The 17,123-nt window shown below is 35.2% G+C and overlaps 1 protein-coding gene across 7 annotated transcripts in view; it reads right to left on the bottom strand.

The window, feature by feature from the left end:
• Positions 1–17,123, bottom strand: part of Nav3 (neuron navigator 3) — a 781,792-nt gene that overhangs the window by 170,706 nt on the left and 593,963 nt on the right. For all 7 annotated transcript variants that reach the window (XM_040280283.2, XM_040280282.2, XM_040280278.2 and 4 more), the window contains one exon: positions 7,149–8,175. In XM_040280283.2, coding sequence (XP_040136217.2) covers positions 7,149–8,175 — 1,027 coding nt within the window. The remainder of the gene's footprint in view (positions 1–7,148; positions 8,176–17,123) is intronic.

A 17,123-nucleotide genomic window follows, 5' to 3' on the forward strand; every position in this document is an offset into this window, starting at 1 on the left:
CAGATTCAAGAATTTCAACCACAGTCTCCCTGGGCCATGGTGGCACACAACAGTAATCCCTGATGCACAGGAGGCAGAGGCAGGAGGACAGCAATTCAAGGTCAACCTGGACAACGTAACAAGGCCCTGTCTCAAAATAAAAAAAATATAGAGGGCTGGGATGTAGCTCAGAGGTAGAGCAGTCCTGGGTTCAATCCCCAGTACTGCCAAAAAAAAAAAAAAGGATTTTTACCACAGTCAGGTTCCAAATCACTCTTCACTTTCCTGGAAAACAGACCTAATTGATGACCCCTGTATGTATCTTGCATTGGCCTTTTATGTTTTTCCCTTCTTGTCCCTTTTATCTCTACATGTCCAAATTCTACTTTCTTTCTGGGCTCAGATCAAGTGCCACTTTCCAGGATTCCAACAGCTAGAAGCAATTTTATACCTTGTTGACATCTTGGTCAACCAAATATGGTTCTCTCCTGAAGAGCTTCACACCTCCTGCTCTTTGAGCCAACCTCTTATTTATGCCATTGTGGACAATGGAAGGACAATGACACCTGGGATGTATGAGGTTTCCCTCTATCTTTGACATTTCATGGAGGTGGTTATTGAAAGAAGAAAAAACTTTTTTAGGTGAATGAATGTGCTGACAAGAAGGTAGATTTAATTCTTTAAATATTTTAAATTTATTTGTATTTCAACTGAGCCTCTCCATTTATAGGGAGTAACAGACTTTAGAATTTTTCCTATTCTATTGTACATCTACCTCTAACCCTAACCCTAACTTTCTTTTGTTTCTTCTATTCTCATATCCAAGATGATGATGTTTCATTCAAACATTTTTTATTTGGTACCCACTGTGGGTAGCCTCTATCCTACACCCTTATGTATTTATAAATAAGAAAGACAAAACTGCTGCTATCAGTGAGCTTATGGTAGAATGGAAAGTAGCTAAAATCAAACCAGTTAATATAGAAACAAGGAAATGGATAGTAATAAGCTCAGAGGATGGTGAGATATAATGCTGGCAAGGACATGGGAGATACTTCCTTGGACTAGATGGATAAAAGTGGCTGCTACGAAGAGACAGCATACAAAGCTTGCTGTGACCTACAGGACGGTTGTCGCAGGTGGAGAAAACTTCAATGACAAGGTCTGAAGCAGGGCAAGGAGGTTTGCAGAACAGAATGATAGTTGAGATATAATACACAAAGGGGAAGTGGGGATGAATGTGGCTTGAAGGTTTGATAAAAGATCGGATTACAAAGGGCCTCATAGGTCGTGATAGGATTTTGGAGTTTTATTTTTTAAGAATCAGGAAAATCGGGGCTGGGGATGTGGCTCAAGCGGTAGCGCGCTTGCCTGGCATGCATGCGGCCCGTGTTTGATCCCCAGCACCACATACCAACAAAGATGTTGTGTCCGCCGAGAACTAAAAAATAAATATTAAAAATTCTCTCTCTCTCTCTCTCTCTCTCTCTCTCTCTCTCTCTCTCTCTCTCTCTCCTCTCTCACTCTCTCTTTAAAAAAAAAAAGAATCAGGAAAATCTAACAGATGATTTCATGAATTGGAATGAACCTTGTTAGATGCCCATTGTAAGCTGAAAATATCCTAAGATAGTAATATACTGAACGCTACAGTACAGCCACACAGTACACTGCAGGGTATTGGCTGTTTACCCTCATGATCCCATGGCTGCCCAGGAGTTATGGCTCACTGCCACTGCCCCACATGGAGAGTATCCCTGCATAGAACTAGCCCAGGAAAAGAACAAAATTCAAACTTTAAAGAGGAATTTTAAAAATATTTTTGGAGTTATGAATGGAAAACATGCATTTATTTTATTTGTTTATTTTTATGTGGTGCTGAGAATCAAACCCAGTGTTTCACATGTACTAGGAAAGAGCTCTACCACTGAGCCACCACCTCAGACCCTTGAAGAGCAATTTCTACTGAGTATGTTTCACTTTCACACCATCATAATGGGAAAAAAAAAACCTACAAGTCAAACCATCACAAGGCAGGGCTTGTCTATATATGATTTTCATTTTTAGAAGGTCAGAGTGCCTACTGTGTGAAGGGTGTTATTTTATTAGCTCTGGAGTAAGAACCAGGAGACTCACAGGAAACTAGGTGGGAATTGGTGGATACATGGCTTAAACCAGGAGAGGTGAATAGAAATGGAAAGGATGAGGAGATGTGTTGAGAGGATGTTTATAGGACTAGCTGAAAGCTGCATGTGTGGGGAGGGATTCATTGAAGATAGAAATAAAATATGGATTTCTTTCCAAAATTTCTTCTTTAGTCTCCTATTTAGAAGGTCATGAGTTCTAAACCCTAGTCTCCAGCAGTTTGTAGCACTTCATAAAAGAATAAATATTTTTTTTCCCATCATGCCTGGATCATAAAATTGCAGAACAGCAAATCTGCATGATGGCCTATCATTTTCCCTTTCATGTGTATGTCTCACCTCTTATTTTAACTTCTCTGTGAGGCATTGATGGGCTGTACTCCCACATAAGAATTTTTTTTAAACCCTCCTCTTCCTTCTACAATAATTCTATATGTTGTCTATACTTCCAGATAAGCAATGGGTTCATATCTTTGATTATGTTATCACTGTTATCCCCAATAGACTGAGCTCCCAGAGGGCAGAGCAATTTTTATTAATCTTTACATCTCTATTACCCATTAGCTGCTGAATGAGAGAAAGCCACATAAGCGGAAAAGTATTTGGTGATTTCCAGTTGTCTAAACTATGACAACTTCTTAAATACTTCCAATGAACACCTTAACACTTGAAAAAGGCAGCCTATTCCAATTTCAAATGACTCTAATTATTGAGAACTTCTTATATTAAACTTAAAATCCTTCCCTCAATTCTCCACCTTTGATCTTAGTTGCTTCTGCTCGTTTAGTGGATAAGGATAACAAATTCAAAATGACTTTTATCATTTTTTAAGGATAATTGAGCTCCAAAAACATTATGTAAAATACTGTGCATTGGACGAGAAGTTAGTCTTATGAATCTATTAACTGCCAGAACCCAACATTATATTTAGAGGACTTTAAATACTCAGTTTGCAAGAAAATGTATTATGAAGCATGTCCAAGAAGGAATAAGGATTAACCTAGCATGACCAAGAAGTGGGGTAAGCAAAGTAAGAAAAAATCACCATCAGCTATCAAGCTTACCAGCATATAGAGGTGATTTAGTTAGCTTTTAAACATAAGCATGTATATATATTTAGACACACAAATTCACATGTATGTATTTTAAACTCACATTACTTAATAACAATTAAGAATTTGCCATTATAAATAAGCTTTGATTTAGAATTTTGCAAATGTACTGTTGACATTTTCCTAGTTAAACATTTCCTGGTAACAAAACCTCTTATTTCTCTACATATAGAAAATACTGATACATAAAAGAGGGCATGTCATAGACTGATAAAAAGGAATATTTTGGGAGTTAGATTTCAGTTCGAAAGTAAACTCCCACAAGTACTATGACTTGACGCGGTATTACTATTCAGACTTCAAATCTGTTTCTCCATGGAAAATGGAGTTAACATTCCTTTCTCATGGGTTATGGTCAAGTTTAAATAAGCACTGATCTTGTAACACACAGTTTCACTAGGTAAGCAATCAGCAAATGAAAATTCCACTATAAAACCATTAGCAAGCTATTTTTGCAGGCGGGATTCTTACCTAGAGTAGGAACAGTGAGAGTGAGCAAGGACTTCAGGGGTCACATCATTTATTTATATGACTTTATAATACAAATCTTTCACTGACCATTAAAAATAATGAATATTAATCACTCTGCCTTAAGAGGACTTAATTTATCATTCATAAAATTATTCTGGTCAGGGATTTTAATCATTGTCTCATATAGATTGATAACAATATGTTACTTACATTTCTGTCATTTACTCCAAATATGGCTCTCTGCTAAAAAGCTTTATGTAGGATTATTTTATTTAAGCTATACAACAATTGACTAAGGTAGGCATTTTATTAATCATAGCTTACAAGATTAGAATCTGGAGTTTGGGGAAGGCTGTTAGCTAGGTGACAGTGTTAAAAACCTCCATTTTACAGATGGGAGAAGTGAGTTTCAAAATCTTTAAATAAGGAAAAGATCACATAATTGGTCCTTGGTGACTGAGATTCTAATCCAGGCAGCATGCTGCAGGGCCATTTTCACAAACACCACAAGATGGTCTTCCTATACAATGGTAAAGGAGGACACAGTCTATACTCTTGGCTGCTTGGATACATCATTTCCCTTTTATAATCTTCATTTTAAAATAGGCAATCTAAAACTCAAAGTGGATAAAGAACTTGTCAAGGTCACACAGTGGATCCACACTTACACTTCTAAGTCATGCTACGTTTTCCTTTTAATACTGAAAAGTTATATTTTCAGTGAGATATAAATGTATATATACATATAATACATATATGCACACAATGAAATATTACTTAATAATAAAAGAGAAAGCAATCCTATCATTTGTGACACCATGTAGGAAGCTGGAAGACATTATGTTAAGTGAAATAAGCCAGACTTAGACAGACTAATAGCACAGGATCTCACGTAAATGTGGAACCTAAAATAAACCTCACAGAAGTAGAGAGCAAATGGTCAGTTACCAAGGGTTGAGTGCTTTGGGGTCAGGTTTGGAGATTCACAGATAGAAGAATACAAAATTTCAGTGAGCAGGACTAAATTTAAAGGCTCTACTGTACAACATGGTGACTCAAGTTAATAAGAGAATATTTCTCAAAAAATGCTAAGAGAATGGGTTTTAAAAAGTGTTCTCACCACAAAAATGAAACCTATGTGAGAAACTCATATGCTAATTAGTCATATTTAGTCATTCCTATAGTGTGTGTGTGTACACCCACCAAAAACATAATGATATTATGGTAAATACATACAAATTTAACTATGAATAAAAATTAAATTACAAAAGGATTAGAGCTCTATTTCTTATGTTACTAAAGTTAATAGCAACATAGAACTTATCTGAGATGTTAATAAGGATTAAACTTGTTAAATTAAAAAAAACTAAATTTTCAAATGGACACTATTTAATTTGTAAAACCACTGGATATTTTATCAGAATCAAAACAAGATACAGATGGCAGATACAGATTTGTACTTTCCTGTGAAAATAATTTGTGATTTTTTAAAAATTATGGATGTATTTACAGAATATATCTGGGACACAAATGTGCTGTGTGTGACAAACTTAAGACTTGATAATTTTGTCTTATGTTATTGAAATGTGGATTATGTTTTTGATATCTAAATTCTGCTTTGTCAGACAGGGCCCTTGGAATCTGAAAAGTCTCCAGACTCTTCTTATCCAAATACAAAGGCTTTTTTTTGCTGAAGAGAGAACAGCAAGATTGATGGAGGTATCCCAAGAGACTAAATGGAATAATTATAATTTTGTTTTGCTGAGTATATAAAGCTCTAGAGAAAAACAGGTTCTTCACGGAAGGAAAATGAATCATTATAATAATTGGTTTTATTTTTTAAAAAAATTACACATTGAATAAATTTTTATAAATTTTATAACTACATAGTCTAGACTCTAGACTAATTATAGCAGGTCCTGTTTCCTATTGATAAAATTTCCTTCCTATTTTTAAATTGCCAATGTGGCAAAAGGATACAAAATAAAGTAGAAATCATTTCTTCCTTTGTCAGGTCCTTACCAGCCAGGCAGTGAATAACATTAGGGGACAGAGCAATGACTGACAGATTTCTAATGGACTGAAGCATATCACACAAAATAGGCAATGTGCACTACTTCTATGACTGTGTATTATGATGCCTATATTTAGATATAGCATATATGGTACATTACTACATATAGAATAAAATAAAAAATAGGATAAATGAAAGGAAAGTGACCACAACACTCGGAGCAACCAAAAGATCTTTATTGCAGCAGTGCAACAAAGAGAAAAGAAGGAAGGAAAAAGAGAGAAAAGAGAAGAGATGAACAGGGAGAGAGCAAGAGCAAGAGAGAGACAGAGATCGCACGCAAGAAAGATAAAGAGCAAGAGAGAGAGAGAGAGAGAGAGAGAGAGAGAGAGAGAGAGAGAGAGCGAGAGCAAGAGAGAAAGAGCAAGAGAAAGAGAGCAAGAGAGAGGGGGGGCCTGGCAGGAGGGAGTTTTTATAGCCCAAATCTAATGGGGCCTCTGGGTCTGCAAGCTGCCTTGTTGGCCCAAGCGGGGTTGAGTGCTCAGCCTTGAGTGGGACTTGACACAAACAGGTGATAAAGGACCAGATAGAGGGGGGTTTGAGTGCGTGGGCTATCTTGCAGCCAACGTCTGTTCAGCCTGCCCTGCAGACAACACAGTTCAGCCTGCTCTGTACCCAACAATAAATAAATGTGATAACAAAGTATGCATATACTAATTACACAGCTACTTAATTTTACCAAGAAACTTATGCCTCGTGTTGGAAATTAATATAAAATCTACTTTGGAAAAATAATGCCTTACAGACAACATTTAAGGAACATTTAAAATATTCCAGGATATAGAGTGAACACTGTCTCTTTTAATATTCTCCCATTTACAAGGTAAACTCTTATTTGTATTTGACACCTGAACAAAATGAGACTAAGAGATGTTAAATAAGGTCAAGTAGATCAAGGTCAAGAAGCTGGCAAATGGTACAGTTGGGCATTAAATCCACATCTATGGTGCTTCCAGGTCTGCCTCTTTAACCATTATGGTATACTTTCTTCCAAGTACGACAACAAAAATGTTTTTAATTGCCATAAAACTGACATTATTCTAAAAAAGTTATAGTAGTAATACAGTAGTATAATATTGAAGGGAGAAGAAACCTATGGAGCCTGGGTTCTATTTTCCTTTAACAACAAGGAATTCAAGTTTTGAAGCCCTTAGTTTCTGAGAGATGGAGGTGGAAGGTTGGGAGAGGAGAAATAATAAGACTAGATCACATTGGAAGTTTTTCCAGACTAAAATTCCATATTTAACTCTAGCTTCAAAATGAAACCTTATTCCAAAATGACTATCTAAGACAGTACTGCAGCAGACTTCTTGATGCCATGCACTCGGACTATGAAGAACTATAAATATGGACCTACTGAGGCCATCTTACCTGTAAATGAATGGAGCCACTGTGGCAGTGTTTGGGTGACTGTGTTGCTGCTGCTGAGGGAGATGGACAGCACCATTTCCTGTGCTCTGCCCACTGCTTTGCACCACTGGCACAGTACAGGAATTGGAAGGAGAAGCATGGCCAGCTTCCCTCCCTTCCAGAGGAGCAGGGCAATTGGATGCACTTGCTTTCTCAGTGGTTATGGGCTTAGGTAAGGACTGGGAAGGGCTTCCCTTGGTAGTCCTGAATTTTTCAGACTCTTTGCTTGCTGCGCTGCTAGGTGAAATGGTTTGCTTTGCTGTTGGAACCTTTGAGCCTGGTTTTGGAATCCCACTGGAAGATGGAATTAAGCTTTCCTTCTTGGCTGCTGTCGTCTTGCTGCCCTTTGGGATCAAGCTTGCAATTTTAGAGGTCTTTTTAGGAGTTGTCTCCGTCACCTGATCCTTCTCTTCCTTGACTGGTTTTTCAGTGCAAACTTTATTTTTGTCCCTGTTCTTCTCCTCTTTTTCCTTTGGCTGTAGCAAAGACTTTTTATTGCTGAGATTTTTGCTTCCAGCTTTTGGAGGGGCCAATTTAGGTGACACTTTGGGACTGCTATTCGTTGAGCCACCACTATTCAGGCCACTGTTAAAACCTTCCATTTCACCAGATTCAGAAAAGGCATCATCATCCTTCCCACCATCACTAGGTCCTGAACTCGAAGACTGTGGTGGACGTAGAGCAGTCCGAGCATTAACCAGCTTGAACTTTTCAAGCATGGATTTCTGACCCGAAGGCGCAGTTTTGACCCCTTCCGAGACAGGTGGCTTCAGTCTGTCGGAGGATGGTGTGGGAGAGGTGGCTGGGCTTGGCTGCTTCACGGTCAGCATGGTAGAGGTGGCACTGTGCTTGACATTCATGGACTTGCTGCGCCAGGGCTTGCTGGCACTAGGAGAAGGGATGGCAGAGGCAGGGGGCTGGCCAGCAGTGCTGGGAGGCTGCATGTTACCATTTACACCTGAAGACGGTTGAGGGACTTTGGAGGAATCTGGAGATGGTTAAGAAAGAAAATAAAGAAAAGGCTGGTTAGTCTTGATCATTCATATCATATCATTTGCCTCAAATATAAGCATCTCACCTCTGAACTCAAAAGAGAAATGTTATGTGGCATTAATCACTTCTATAATGGGATACTTAGAAATCATGAACTATAAAAATCATAGCATTTGAAATATTTTTTGGTTGGTAATCATGTTTTTCCATTCTGATATTATTATTATCAAATAAATTTATCTGCAGATGCATAAAACAGTGTGTCCCTTCCCTATGCATCTCTATTTTTTCCAACTACCACTATAGCTCATTGCCTTAAAAAGTTTATTGTATAATGAATATTCAGAAACTGTTCTAAGCTACAGGGAGATCAGCTATTTTTATCAGATTAAATATGCTTATGAATCATAACCTAGCTTTTTGCTAATCTATTTTTATTTGAACAAACTAATCATTGATGTCTATGCCTCTATAGGTCAGATAATCTACTAATGAATCCTTCTCTATTTCTATCTTTATAGCCATCCTACAAGGTACGTATTAATATTATTATCCTCATTTAACAGAATAACTGAGGCAGAGAGATAATAAATAACTTGTTCATGCTCACATAGCTTGGATTTGAACTCATTTCAAAGACTGTGCTCTTAACAAGCATACATACAGCCCTCTTGAGTGATCGCAACTTGACATTATAAGAGAATGCAAAGCCATTCTGGGGAGCTGTAAAGAAAACAAGTCCCTTTGTCACAGGAGTACTGCACAGTGAGTCAGTGTTTGCTTAGTTCTGCTCAGAAATTACATTAGAATGTGAATTTTATATGAATGTTATAAGGCTAATTAATGCTTGATTAGTCATTTTTAAGAATAAAATATTAAAGATGGAATTTATCACAGAGTATAGAATAAAGAGGAACTGAGTTTTAAGTTAAAAGTTCTCAATTCAAATGCTACTATTTCTGAACTATATAACTATTGTCATTTAACTTCAAGTGCATCAACTGGGAGCACCTCTTTTTCAACCCTTTTTTTGGGGGGAGGGGTAGGTAAGGGATGATTAAATTATTAACTGGTGCTGTTTACTTACTAGATATTGACAAGTGTATACAAATCTCTCTTTTTTTGGTGAAACAGTCAAGAATTGGATCTCATTAAATATTATTCCATACTCAAAAGTGTAAAGTTGTTTTTTATTTTTAAATGTTTATTTCAAAGAAATGAAAATACATGAAAAACAGTATGTCATCCAGCCAAGAGGAAAAGCATTCTAGTGTTACTTATTTTTCAAAAGAGGTAACTGATATTCAACAAGAGACAATAACAAAAATTAAAGAAAGGAAAAGAGTCCAAATTTTTAGTTAAATTTTTGTTTGAGTTTTATTTTCTTTAAATAAGTAGGTCAATAAAAGAGAAGTAGATATTTGAAATTAGTATTAAGAATAGTGTAGACAAACATGTTTATATTAAATTTTCTTAAGTGATTTTGTATAGCAATATTGACTTGTAATTCTTACTGATTGTAAGTCCTCATTTCAATTGGCATAAATAGTCACACTAATATTACAAGATTGAATCCATATATTTTTATTTTTGTAAATAAATTTTACTTATTTTTACTGCTGTATTAGAATGGGATTTGTCATTGTCTATTTCATACCCAATATACTTTAGATTAAAATGTAGTAGTTTACACTGAGAAGTCAATGAACAAATGCTTGCATTTTGACTGCTTGAATTCTTAATGTTTACCTATTTAAATCTTAAAACACATGATAATAAATTGATCTTTTATAGTGTTCATGGAAAGTCTACAATTCTGTCCATGTTTAGCATATTTGTGGAAATTCATTAGGTTCATGCCTACAGGTGTACTGATTCAATAACAAACAAATATCACAAACTTCAAAACTTCAATTACTCGAATCCATTTGCTTTTTGTAAATGGATTTCAATCTTTTCCTTATTATCTGTTACAAATATGGTTAATTCTGAGTTTATATCACCAACAGAACCCTCTTAGAGACTGATAACATTTCATTATAATTTGAATAGTTATTGGTCACAGAGCACAAGAACTATTTACATATAGGAATGCCTACCAAATATTTTTCCATATTAATTTCTCCCTATTGGTTGGTCTCAGATTTGACTTAACTTTCTCTGGGGGAAAAAAAAAGTCCCCCCACTCCTACTTCTCATCAGCAGAGCATCAAGCCTACATAGGTGCTTCCTTTATGTTCTTCCATAGATCATTATTTCTTGTTAGAGCCATTATCACTCTACTATAATTTCTTGTTACTTCTATTAAACTCTATTAGATAAAAGTAAAGACCACATCTATATTCATAGTTTTATACTATGCCCTATCACCTACTATATGCCAAGCATGGAACTTAGTATTTAATATGTATTAACTCAATCAATTTTCCTCATAAGAGGATGAAGTTTTCATTATTCTTCACATTTTATAAAGGAAAAAACAGAGACGGAGAAGTTAAATAGCATAGCCCAAGTTACACAATTTGTAAGCGACAAAACAGAACTAAACTCTGGATTCTAAATTAATTTATCAAGCACTGTATTATACTATTTCTCAAATCTAGAAAGATAAGTTCAATAGCTTATCAATTATAATATCATCCCTTGAATATGGAAACATAAAAATAGTAACTGTTAGGCTAATGGCTTTAATAGGATTATATCAAGTGAACCATGTTTCTCAGTGACCCAGATTCAGTTGAAAACTAGATTTTTTGCCTCCAAACAAAATTCACTTTTCTAGTTCAGTGTATTATATAAATGCCTTTGTATTTCACACAGTGATCACATTGTTTTGCCAATTAATTTTAATATATATGGCTATACTTTTCTATTTTTTTGCAGGAATATTAAAATCAATGCTATCAAATTCTTACTAATCTAAATACATGATCTTTTAATGTTTACCAACTAAGACTATGTTCAAAACACTACAAGACACACTATAATCTTTTTGGAGGAAATAAAACAGTTATATAAGATAAATGCCATTGCATGGTGACAAACATTAAGTGTCAAATGAGTGGGAGATGAGAAAGAAAGTGGTAGGGAATATCCAAGTTGCAAGAGACAAACAGGACTGTATAGGAAGATCAAGGCAGAAAATGTAAGGAGATGTATTGGTTATTAAAGACAATAGTTAGGAAACTACAGGAATCTTCTTCTATTCATTTGCATTTAGAAATGTGTACATCATATACAGGAATGCCAAAGTGAAAAGCAACATGATCAAAGACCAAATCAAAGCCCACTCTGCTGGTCTCTTTACAAATTATTTACAAAGGACCATAATGATACTATATTGAATTTGTCTTCATTTTCTTTTCTCTTTTTTTTTTTGGGGGGGGGGAGTGGGGAGTAAGGGTAGCAGGGATTGAACTCAGAGGCCCTCAACCACTGAGCCACATCTCTAACCCTGTTTTGTATTTGTTTAGAGCAGGGTCTCACTAAGTTGCTTAGCATCCTGCTTTTGCTGAAGCTAGCTTTGAACTTGTGATCCTCCTGCCTAAACCTCCTGAGCAACTGAAATTATAGGCATGCACCACTGCACCTGCCTGTCTTCAATTTCCAATACTGATCTAAAACTATTTGTGATAGTTGTTATTCTATACGAACTATCCAGTATTGTCTAGCACAGTGGTTCTCAAACTTTAATGGGCATAAGAGTTATTTGAGGACCTAATTGAGTGCATACTGTGATTCAGCAGATTTGCAGTGGCATCTCAGATTTTGTTTTTCAACAGGATTCCAGAAATATTCTATGCTATGGTGCACTTTTGAGTTTTGAGTAGGCAGGATTGAACAGAATCATGGATTATGAAAACTGTTTCTTACCATAGTATCCAAGTTGGCTAAATTCATTTAATGTCCCATAACTGTGCAGTATTAATAGTTTCACTCTTTGAAATTTCAGAACCTTGGCTAACCCTGAGTTCACCTGAATTTTTAAAAGTCTGTGACCAAAGAGTCACTAAAAACAAAAGAAGCTCATCAGGTTTTCCCAACATGCTTTTTCTCACCACTTTAACCACAAATTTAGTGTGAATATACTGTGTCTGCAACTAAGAAGTCAGAAGACTTATCCATAAATGCCTGGGAGCTTTGTTGGGGAAAAGAAAAAGAGGCAGAAAAATATCCAATCAGAATGGTTTTTAAATGGCTGATGAACAAGGGAAGTGGGAGATGATACATCTTCCTTAGAAGAGAGAAAACAAGGTAATAACATTAACTAGACAAACTGCTGCAGAAGATCAAATTCAGAAAAGGAATTTCAACATCACTACACCCCAAAATGAAACAAGAGGGACTCCAAATGATCACATCCATGTCCAACCCACCATAATGGTCATAGCAACAGCTGTAAAATTGTTCTCAGATGAGTACACACATATACGACTCTTCTCTGCACTCAACTCTAAATCTGTCCCCAGCTTGGCTCTGCAGGGCAGCAATGAGGTATTTCAGGTTTCATTAAAAGGGCAAATCACAGGCCATTTAAGAAGGCAATGGAATCATAAGAGTCTCTCTGGACTCCTCACAATAAAAGGTACACAACAGCAGCAGAAATGGATGCCTCTGTGGAGTAGGTGCAGTACAAAATCTGGTCTGTGCTGTTTATATGGTCAATAAGAAGCACCCTGGGTTCAATGATGTATTTCTGAAGGTTGATAGCTCAGCTCCTGACTATGAATGAGTCTCAACATGGGGAAAAAAATGGATACCTGATGCACAAATTTGAATGCATTCTTATAAATGGATTTGTATCTTGTATTTACATGGCCTATCTACTTACAGCTCTGCATATGGCTCTGGTTTCCACTTAGCAATTTTCTTCCACTTCATCTCTTCTTCTTCATCTTCTTCCACCTCCACACCCACCATCACCAACTTGACCATAACCAAACAATAGTACTTACCAACTGATTGCATTATTCTACGTATAAGCTTTTCATACCATAATAATCCTCAAAAGGCTTTAAATTTCTCTTGTTGGAAAGGAGGAAATGGAAACTTTGAAAGACAAAGTAACTTATCTCCAAACATATGCATAGTAAAACTTAAAAAAAGGCAAAATCAGAATTGGAGCTCAGGTTTATCTGTCTCCAAAGTTTGGAGGCTTTTGAACTCTCTAGTAATTTCTATGTTTGCTGAAATTCTGCTGACTCAATTTTCCAGAAAGCCATATTTGTTGTAATGGTGAATTTAATCAGTGACTCCTGGAATCATGTTTTCCTTCCTCCTCAGAGAAGAGGATGTGAATGGGGAGACCATCAAACAAGACACTCAGTGAACTATCCTAACCTCTTCAACATACTACTTCCACCCATTCCTCCCAGGTGATGTTAAGATATATGTTAATTCATTCAGAGTTAATATCTGATTATCTCATCTTGCAAATAAATAATATTGACTTGGGAATACTAGTCATCTAGTTCTAAAAATAATATACTGAGGCAATGCAGTACTTGTAATGGGAGGAGTTAAACTGGAACTTAATATATAGTTATAATATATAACTATAGAACTCCACTTAATAGATGCAATGGCCATCAGTCCGATCAGCCTGAGAGAGGACACAGGGACCATCCTCAATCAGTGAATTTCTCTTTATGACACTAAGTATGTTGCTTAGATGGAATAAACTCACATTTGACTCAGAAATCCTCAATGTGACAACAGTAACAATGACAATAGAATTATTTTGCTTAAAGTATTCCCTGCATAGCAGACATGGTACTGAGTGATGCAGAGGGCCCCTGCCGAATACAGGTCACCATAAGCATCACAGATCATTGTGGGAACAAAGAAAAGATTCAGCACAGCAGCTAAGGCAAAGAATTTGCCAAGTAATTAACATATCAAATATCAATTTGGTTCACAATAACATATCAAAATGGCTTTTGAAAATGTTTAAAAAGTTGAAAAAGGACCATTCAAACCTAAATAGGTCTTGTTACCAACACTACTTTGCATAAATGATTGCTTGCAAAATGCCTCAGTCATGGATTTTATGTTCAACAGAAACAGGATGCTATAGTAGGGATTGTGGAGGTGCCATCCACTCTGCACTTGATTTTATTTTACCATTTGCAAAGTCAGAGTGCCACTTTGTGGAGTATTGTGAAATTTAGGGCTGCTTCCATTCACCAGCCAGTTTCAAAAAAGTATGTAATTATGTGCAGGCACATATAAAATGAGAGCACCTCAAGATGTGTGCATTGTACATGCAAACAAATAACCTAATACCCCAAATTATTTGTTCTTATTACCTGATATGTGTACCTAGTTGTATTAACTATTGAAAACCCCTCATATCTCTGAAATTATATTGACACTGTATTTTATGCTTGTACAATATTAATAAGACAAAGTGTTAGGGTAAAACACAAAATTAAATTATCATAAAATAATAAAATAACCAAAATTTCACATTTACATTATCTTGAACAGCAAATAAAACAGTTCAGTCCTTGAACATTATAGTAAAACCAAAGTAATTAAAGAACAGAAAAAAGTAATTATGAGTTACATGTGTATGTTGTAGCTGACAATGTGCAGCTGAAATTTCCATGACCCTTGAAAAATACACATGAACTCTAATAGATTTTATATCATTGAATCAAAATCTTGCCAAATCCTTGGCATCAATCCTACAAATCCTATGTGAGTGTAAAATAAAGTAAAGGCTTCCACACCAGAAGAACCTTCATTAGAAGCCAGAAAAAGGGAAAGGAGTCCTCCTCTTGAGCAGTTGTATAGGTTCAATGTTAAGAATCACTTGGGAGAAACTATGCAAGGATGACAGCATTCCCTCTGGTGCGGTGGCATGTTCCATAGCAACATGGAAGAGCACCTCTCCTCTAAGGAACTCTGCCAAACCACACATATTCACAGCATAATTTAGACACTTGGTTCCAAATAAAGCTAGGGATATTTACATCCCTAATAATAGTAAACCATTTGACTTTTTCTAATTTATTACACATTTTTTGTAGAATCAGAATAATTTCTTAAGGTAGTCTCAGGCATGCACAGTGTATGTCCAAATGAACCAAGGCATAGTTTTCACAAGATCTGATAACCAGAGAGCAGGCATTTGGATTTCTTTAGAGCATGTATCTATCTAGAGGACTCAGAGAGAACACAAGAAACGAATAAATGCTGGTGTCAGAATGTTATTATTCATTGTCACTTTCTGAATGGCAGATCATCAGGACAAGAAACTGAGGGACTCTCAAAAGAAAATCTTTACAAAAGATGGTATCTTCATTTCACCATTTGTTCTGAGAAATATGTTCCCAAGTTCCACTTCAATAGAATGGTGACGTGGCATGGTATTCTATTGTAACATTTCTACTTTAGCCTTCCCTGCAAGTGATAATATATGACAGTGTGCACTGATATTTTAATTCATTTGGTGAAATGGTAAAATGAGCACATTTTTAGAATTGCCTTATTATGAAAATGATATTAGATGTATCTTTTGAAGCGCAGTTTGTGATTCCCTACTGATTTCCATTAGATGTCATACCACTTGCAAATAAGCTAGTTTATTTTTTGCAAATCATACAACTGAGAAACTTTTTGTTGTTGTTGTTTTCAACAGCTTGTTTTTATTAAATAAAAAGTGAATTTTTTAAAAAATTGGGAATAAACCCTTACTATCCATTACAAATTCTAGATAGCCCAGAATTGATTTATACAACTCATCACCGAAGACTTGTTAAAGAACATAGAAAGTATATTTCTAAAGTAGAAAGTAGAAAGCATTCAGGGAGCACATTACAGATTATTTGATTAATTCTTAATAAAATATGTTAATTTATTAAACTTAAATGTTCCATTTTCTAGTAAGCAAGGAGGAAAAACAATTAGAATATTCAAGTTAGTACTTTTTGGTTTCTATTATTATAATACTGTAACCTATTAAAATTCTTTTTCAACTTTCACTTTTTTTGGTCACACTTAAGATACATAAGCAAACTATTTTTTGTGGCAAAGATCAACTTACTAGCAGATGGAAACTTGTATTTTTTCAATTTATTTTTATTTTTTAAATTGACACATGAAATTTTATATTTTTGTATGTTATGCTACAACTACCAATCTTCATGTCAAAAAGCTTAAATCAAACATGTTAATAAAAAAGTACTGTTCGAATGCAGGGTAATTATTTATTATTTTTTATGTTATATTTATGATAGTTTTGTTTGTTCCTATAATTTAAAATGACAAAATATAGGGGCTGAGGTTGTGGCTCAGAGGTAGAGCACTTGCCAAACATGAGTGAGCCACTGGGTTTGATCCTCAGCACTACATAAAAATAAAATAAAGATACTGTTTCCATCTACAACTAAAAAATAAATGTTTAAATAATAAATAAATAACATGACAAAATATAAAAACATAAGATTAATTAGGAAGCAATGATATTAGTTCTATAGATATAAAGTTAACTCTACATTTAACAGTAATTCCATGTTACATGTTTAAAAAAAACCTCAGCTGTATTATATCACATAACATGATTTAAAGTTATTATTGGCAGTTTATAGACATTTAATGCTTACATTTGATGTACTATAAATACCTGAATATAAGATCACATACTTTATTTCGAATTATTTAGAATTAAAATTAATGGTTAATTTACCAGAAAAAAACTCTTGTTCTTTTGTTGTAGATATGTATCTAGAGAATTTTCACATTTTCTTTATGTGATGAAAGACCACATATCATATGATGTCTGTCTCCACCTTGTGGTTATTATAAATATTGCCACGTTCTGATTTTGCTCTACTCCTGGACATGAAATGGAATGGCCATGGAAAATGTCATTGCTGGTCTATTTTTGGATTTTTTATTATAACCTATAGTATCAGGTTGTTTAAATGGACACATAGA

Source organism: Ictidomys tridecemlineatus, chromosome 6 (genome assembly GCF_052094955.1).
Source record: "Ictidomys tridecemlineatus isolate mIctTri1 chromosome 6, mIctTri1.hap1, whole genome shotgun sequence".
Classification (NCBI taxonomy): domain Eukaryota; kingdom Metazoa; phylum Chordata; class Mammalia; order Rodentia; family Sciuridae; genus Ictidomys; species Ictidomys tridecemlineatus.